Raw genomic sequence first — 6,731 nt, forward strand, 5'->3', positions numbered from 1 at the left:
AAGCTACGTTCACATCAAGCCCGGATTCCGGTCCGGAGTCCGGAGAAAAAATCGTGAGAAATGGCTTTAGTGGTAAAGAATAGAAGCGTTCACATCAGAACTGACCGGATCCGGTACAGATTTGCTCAGGAGTTCGGATTCGGAGGAATGGCTTTGAAAGCCATCGGAAAAAAAAAATCGTACGTTTTTTTTATTCTGACCAATCAGCAGCAAGCGCCATTTGACCTCTTGAAAACTTGATAGCCAAACTTTTTACGCTTGTTGTGGATGAGCGGATCGATCGGCACGAGGTAGGCTAGTTAGAAGCTATATTTTTACGTCTATACTTCTTTTATTTATTATTTATTACTGGCTGTAAGTTATAACTTACAGCCAGTAATAGTAGGCATATAACTTAAGTAGTTCATGTCCACAATAATTGCGTCTAGGCCTATCTATCTATCTAGGCCCCCTATGCAGCAACAGACGACAGCTGAGCTAGCCTGCGTATTGCGCGCCCGAGCAGGCCTAGGATAGGAAAGGAGCTTAAAGTACTGTGCTGCTGTTGAATTTTATGAATTCGAGTCAACTCGGCCCTAGTCAACTCGGGCCTAGTCAACTCGGCCCCAAGTAGGATGATAAAATATTATTGATAGGGCCTACTAATCATCATCACTGGCCCTTAAATTATTTATATGAAACAAGAAATTATAATAGGCCTAGGGCCAAGATAGACTTTCATGGCATTCAAATATTATTCATTAATACAGTATATAGTAATATTTGTTTTATTTAGAAATGGAACAAGACAATAAAATGGAAAACCTAATTATCGAGGTGGAGAACAATCCACTTTTATATAATTTGGCTGATAAAAGCTACAAAGATACCAGGAAGAAGTTAGATGTGTGGGAAGAGATAGCCCAGAAGGTTGGCATAGAGTCAGGTAAGCATAGGCCTCATAAATAGAACAAAATAACAGCAGTTAATAAATTAAGTACAGACAAACTGAAAGAAAAATGCTATCTGTAAAGGTATGTTCAGTCAAGCTATGGAGCTACTTTATTATCTAAATTATCCATGGCTGTAATAACATACATGTATCGCATTGTATCAATAGCTGTCTCTTATACACATCTAGATGTGTATAAGAGACAGTCTTTCAACTTGGAACCCCTGAATCAATTGCGTTAACATACATTCAACAAAGACAAAATTACATAACATCACAAAGGATTTTATAAATTCATTTCAAAGCATTGAAAAGTATGATTGAAAGAAAAAATATTGAAATATTTAATACAGTATTACATATATATAGTATTATATATATATTATAAGTTAATAAAGGTTTTTTATTTTAAAATGAAATATAGAATAAAAACAAATTTATGCTTATTTTTAGGTATCACTTGCCTCCACTCCAAATGTAAGCAGTGTGGAAAAAGATCTGGCTAATTTGAACCTTACCCCAGCCAGCCCGGCAAATGCACCTGTCACAACCACAGGCACACCTGTGAATGTGACAAGCCCAGCAATAAACCCAGCCTTGCCTACTGGACAACCAACCATACCTGTTACTGCAGGATCTCAACCTGTAGTCAACAGTGCTGTGTATACACCTACAACAGCATCACAGAATGCACCTGGTAAGCTAATATATTTAACAGTCTGTTTTCCATTGGAATTTGTACTTTCACTGTATTTCAGGTTTTGGGAGCTATTACTTTAATAGAACATATTATCTCTCAGTCACCTATTCTAATACTTTATCATCAACATGATCATCATTATTCATTAATGGCATGCTTTAAGCTACGTTCACATCAAGCCCGGATTCCGGTCCGGAGTCCGGAGAAAAAATCGTGAGAAATGGCTTCAGTGGTAAAGAATAGAAGCGTTCACATCAGAACTGACCGGATCCGGTACAGATTTGCTCAGGAGTTCGGATTCGGAGGAATGGCTTTGAAAGCCATCGGAAAAAAAAAATCGTACGTTTTTTTTATTCTGACCAATCAGCAGCAAGCGCCATTTGACCTCTTGAAAACTTGATAGCCAAACTTTTTACGCTTGTTGTGGATGAGCGGATCGATCGGCACGAGGTAGGCTAGTTAGAAGCTATATTTTTACGTCTATACTTCTTTTATTTATTATTTATTACTGGCTGTAAGTTATAACTTACAGCCAGTAATAGTAGGCATATAACTTAAGTAGTTCATGTCCACAATAATTGCGTCTAGGCCTATCTATCTATCTAGGCCCCCTATGCAGCAACAGACGACAGCTGAGCTAGCCTGCGTATTGCGCGCCCGAGCAGGCCTAGGATAGGAAAGGAGCTTAAAGTACTGTGCTGCTGTTGAATTTTATGAATTCGAGTCAACTCGGCCCTAGTCAACTCGGGCCTAGTCAACTCGGCCCCAAGTAGGATGATAAAATATTATTGATAGGGCCTACTAATCATCATCACTGGCCCTTAAATTATTTATATGAAACAAGAAATTATAATAGGCCTAGGGCCAAGATAGACTTTCATGGCATTCAAATATTATTCATTAATACAGTAATATTTGTTTTATTTAGAAATGGAACAAGACAATAAAATGGAAAACCTAATTATCGAGGTGGAGAACAATCCACTTTTATATAATTTGGCTGATAAAAGCTACAAAGATACCAGGAAGAAGTTAGATGTGTGGGAAGAGATAGCCCAGAAGGTTGGCATAGAGTCAGGTAAGCATAGGCCTCATAAATAGAACAAAATAACAGCAGTTAATAAATTAAGTACAGACAAACTGAAAGAAAAATGCTATCTGTAAAGGTATGTTCAGTCAAGCTATGGAGCTACTTTATTATCTAAATTATTCATGGCTGTAATAACATACATGTATCGCATTGTATCAATAGATAATTTGAATTATGAGATCATAAGTCAAACAAACTTATCGCAAGCTATTTTTTAATAATCTCATGAATAAACACATTTGATTTTTTAATGTGAAATCTCAATAATAATTGTTTAAAGTAATTATTAAACAACTAAATTTAAAATGAAATTAAAACTTTAAAATGGTGAAATTTAATTAATATTCTAATCGAACATAGATCTTATATGCAAAGTACGCAACAAATTATGCAATATACACTTAATTCATACTTTAATACACATCTAATTTTTTTTTCAGGTGAAATTGCCTCAAAAAAATTTCACAACATCAAAGATGCCTATGTGGCGTACTTAAGTAAATTAAAAGTACGGAGTGGTCAAGGACTACAAGGCAAGATTCGGAAGTACAAATGGGCAGATCAACTGCAGTTCTTAAATGCCTTTGTGACTACAAGGAGGTATTAATATTTTTTATTTTTTATTTTGGTACATAAACAACTGAAAATAAACTACAGTAAAATGAGATTTATGAATTAAACTACAAGTTCTTATTAATAAATATAATTTGTTTTACACTCAACTACAGTACTGTAATTATAAAAAATACAAGTTAATTTTGATATAAAAATATGTTGCTACCAAACATTTGTCAAATTAAGTATTGCTGTTAAATAGTACAGTACTGATTTACATTGCATTACAATAAAACAGTTAAGGAACGTCTTATGTATAAATGCATCCATGGCCTTACTCAAGTTTGTTTCTGTAATGAAGTTGAAATGATGTTCGACAGACTTTCACTTAAAAAAGTAAATTAAAAAATCACATAGTGTGCAATTACTAAGTGCATAGGATAAATATAATTTAATATTTGCTGTATTGCAAATTCTGCATTTTATTTTTTTAACATTTGATCACTATTTTAACATCAAGAATTTACTTTATTTGTTAAGGGAAAAAATAAAAGATTTTTTAACCTTATCACTAATTTAATTTATTGTTTTTTGCAGAAGCACTGGAAATTTGCCATCTACTGCAGATGATAAATCTAGCACACTACTACTAAACACTATTCTTGAAGGTGTTGTAAACACTGAAGATGATGATAATGAAAATGATGAAGCGGGTGCATCAACGGCCAATATTGAGCTTGGTGGTATGTCATCACAAATAAAAAGGAAGAAAGTTAAGAATGATGAAGTGAATTCAGCCATAATTGACTATCTTGCCTCCAAATCTGTGTCTAGTAATGAGAAGGATGGATTATCATGTTTCTTTGAGTCAACATTAAAAACAGTTAGGGCTTTTCCAAAAATCAAACAAATTGAAATTAAAAAAATTATCAGCAATGCTGTTATAAACATTGAAGAGGAGCTAGCGCTCAGTGAGGAGTAAGGCAATACAGGCCCTTGATGTATTGCAACACAGATTAATTTTGTAAACAGGAAATCCTCCCTCCTCGATGATTTAAACAGCAAAAGCACTGATAATTTTTTAATCACTATATTCAATAGTCCATTTTACTGTGCACATTAATATTTTGAGTACATTTATATACTTAAATACAATACATAAAATAGATAAGGTGTTGTTATGAAATAAGTCAAGTTGTATGCCAGGTCAAATTGAGATACTGTATTCACAAAATTATACTGAACTGTTTCTTTTTAATGAGATTTTACCGGGTTTAAAAATTTTAATAATTAATTACACAATAGCAAACATTCTGTAATTACTGTATAGTAATTACATAGTACATTTATATACTGAAATACAATACATAAAATAGATAAGGTGTTGTTATGAAATAAGTCAAGTTGTAGGCCAGGTCAAATTGAGATACTGTATTCACAAAATTATACTGAACTGTTTCTTTTTAATGAGAATTTACCGGGTTTAAAAATTTTAATAATTAATTACACAATAGCAAACATTCTGTAATTAATGTATAGGCTTATCTTGAAACTGGGATTGAGGCATATTTTTATGGCAGATTTTTAAAATGTACCTAAGGAAACATGCAAGAAGAAACATTTATATTTTTCGTACAACAAGGCATTTTATAACAACACACATAGCTTTATAAAATGCAATGACAGGTTTAACTGTTGTTTACTTGGCATGGCCAAAACATGCAGAGTTTTGCCATGATACTCTCCCAATCTCAGAATTGAACCATCTTGAAAATTTTTCTCTGACATCAATGGCATCCCTTCCACTATGATATCCTCTGTACTCCAAATTGAGCAGACCATTTTGCTCAGTAATAGGTTCCTCCTCCAGATCAGGATTAAATCCTGCATTACTTGAGTTGGTTTTCCGGATAAAGTTGTGTAGGACACATGTGCATAGTACAACCTTATCGATGTTTTCAGGTTTTAATTCTAACTTTCGGTGGTACATCCTGAATTTGTTCGCTAGAATGCCGAAAGCATTTTCTGATATCCTCCTTGCTCGGCTGTGCCGGTAATTGTACACACGATGCTCCTTCATCAAATTCTTTCCTAAAAAAATACAAAGTGAAATTACTGTACATCAGGAAAAAAAAAAGCTGTTACCCTGTTTTATTCAACTTAAAAGTTATTTTTAAATCCATAAAATTTATAAAACATTTGCCTAAAACACATTTTTAAATAAACACGCCATTAAAATTTGGCTGACTTATTTACCTACCTGGAAATGGCCTCATTAGGTTGTTTTTCAGAGGGAATGCCTCATCTCCTACAATAACGTGGGGCACAAGTCCCAGATCTGGCATTCCTGGCAATTCTTTTGGTGGTGGAATCCCAAGTGAATTTGACTCGAGGGCTAATTTTAAATTCATTCTTGAAAAGATTCCACCATCACTACTCGAACCGTAGTTGCCAACATCAACAAAAATAAAATTGTAGTTTGGGTCAACCACTGCCATAAGTACAACTGAATAGGTTCCCTTATAGTTGTAAAAAAGGGAACCCGAGTTGTCTGGTGCTTTAATCACCACATGTTTTCCATCAATTGCACCCACACAATTTGGAAAATTCCATCTTTCCTTGAATGTAGATGAAATGTCGGCCCATTCCTTTTTACTTCGTAGTGCCATATAAAGTGGCTGGAGCCTAAGCCATATTGCTTCAGCGACCTCAACAACAATTGCACTAATTGTAGATTTTCCAACCCGAAAGTTGTAGTTCAGAGATGCATAACTGTCTCCTGTTGCTGTCTCTTATACACATCTAGATGTGTATAAGAGACAGGTATAGTAATTACATAGTACATTTATATACTGAAATACAATACATAAAATAGATAAGGTGTTGTTATGAAATAAGTCAAGTTGTAGGCCAGGTCAAATTGAGATACTGTATTCACAAAATTATACTGAACTGTTTCTTTTTAATGAGAATTTACCGGGTTTAAAAATTTTAATAATTAATTACACAATAGCAAACATTCTGTAATTAATGTATAGGCTTATCTTGAAACTGGGATTGAGGCATATTTTTATGGCAGATTTTTAAAATGTACCTAAGGAAACATGCAAGAAGAAACATTATATTTTTCGTACAACAAGGCATTTTATAACAACACACGTAGCTTTATAAAATGCAATGACAGGTTTAACTGTTGTTTACTTGGCATGGCCAAAAAATGCATAGTTTTTCCATGATACTCTCCCAATCTCAGAATTGAACCATCTTGAAAATTTTTCTCTGACATCAATGGCATCCCTTCCACTATGATATCCTCTGTACTCCAAATTGAGCAGACCATTTTGCTCAGTAATAGGTTCCTCCTCCAGATCAGGATTAAATCCTGCATTACTTGAGTTGGTTTTCCGGATAAAGTTGTGTAGGACACATGTGCATAGTACAACCTTGTCGATGTT

The 6,731-nt window shown here is 34.1% G+C and overlaps 2 protein-coding genes across 4 annotated transcripts in view; both read left to right on the forward strand.

The window, feature by feature from the left end:
* The window catches only part of LOC117103644 (Golgi reassembly-stacking protein 2-like), a gene marked incomplete in the record, with an annotated part of 18,051 nt that overhangs the window by 8,142 nt on the left and 3,178 nt on the right, over positions 1-6,731 (forward strand). Inside the window, 1 exon segment of the mRNA XM_033244229.1 lies at positions 1,385-1,628. Coding sequence (XP_033100120.1) covers positions 1,385-1,628 — 244 coding nt within the window.
* Positions 1,659-6,390, forward strand: LOC117103647. Of its 3 annotated transcripts, XR_004444622.1 has the most exons (5): positions 1,694-2,081; positions 2,560-2,709; positions 3,162-3,321; positions 3,874-4,600; positions 6,100-6,390. XR_004444622.1 is itself a non-coding variant. In XM_033244234.1 (4 exons), exons 2-4 carry the CDS (start codon positions 2,562-2,564, stop codon positions 4,256-4,258), a joined length of 690 nt encoding a protein of 229 aa, XP_033100125.1. In that variant the 5' UTR covers positions 1,659-2,081; positions 2,560-2,561; the 3' UTR covers positions 4,259-6,055. The 3 variants fall into 3 exon arrangements, 2 of the variants coding, with proteins under 2 accessions (XP_033100125.1, XP_033100124.1); XM_033244234.1 differs by lacking the exon at positions 6,100-6,390 and having other exon boundaries at positions 1,659-2,081; positions 3,877-6,055; XM_033244233.1 differs by lacking the exon at positions 6,100-6,390 and having other exon boundaries at positions 3,874-6,055.

This window comes from Anneissia japonica, unplaced genomic scaffold (assembly GCF_011630105.1).
Source record: "Anneissia japonica isolate Jap-2015-1 unplaced genomic scaffold, ASM1163010v1 scaffold1547_len296510_cov162, whole genome shotgun sequence".
Taxonomy (NCBI): Eukaryota; Metazoa; Echinodermata; class Crinoidea; order Comatulida; family Comatulidae; genus Anneissia; species Anneissia japonica.

Bases quoted from the DNA above. Each gene is read 5' to 3' on its own strand.
- LOC117103647 (XM_033244233.1), top strand. From the start codon at position 2,562: ATGGAACAAGACAATAAAATGGAAAACCTAATTATCGAGGTGGAGAAC. The intron at 2,710-3,161 runs GTAAGCATAGGC...TTTTTTTTTCAG, and splicing joins GAAGGTTGGCATAGAGTCAG to GTGAAATTGCCTCAAAAAAA. The intron at 3,322-3,873 runs GTATTAATATTT...TGTTTTTTGCAG, and splicing joins GCCTTTGTGACTACAAGGAG to AAGCACTGGAAATTTGCCAT.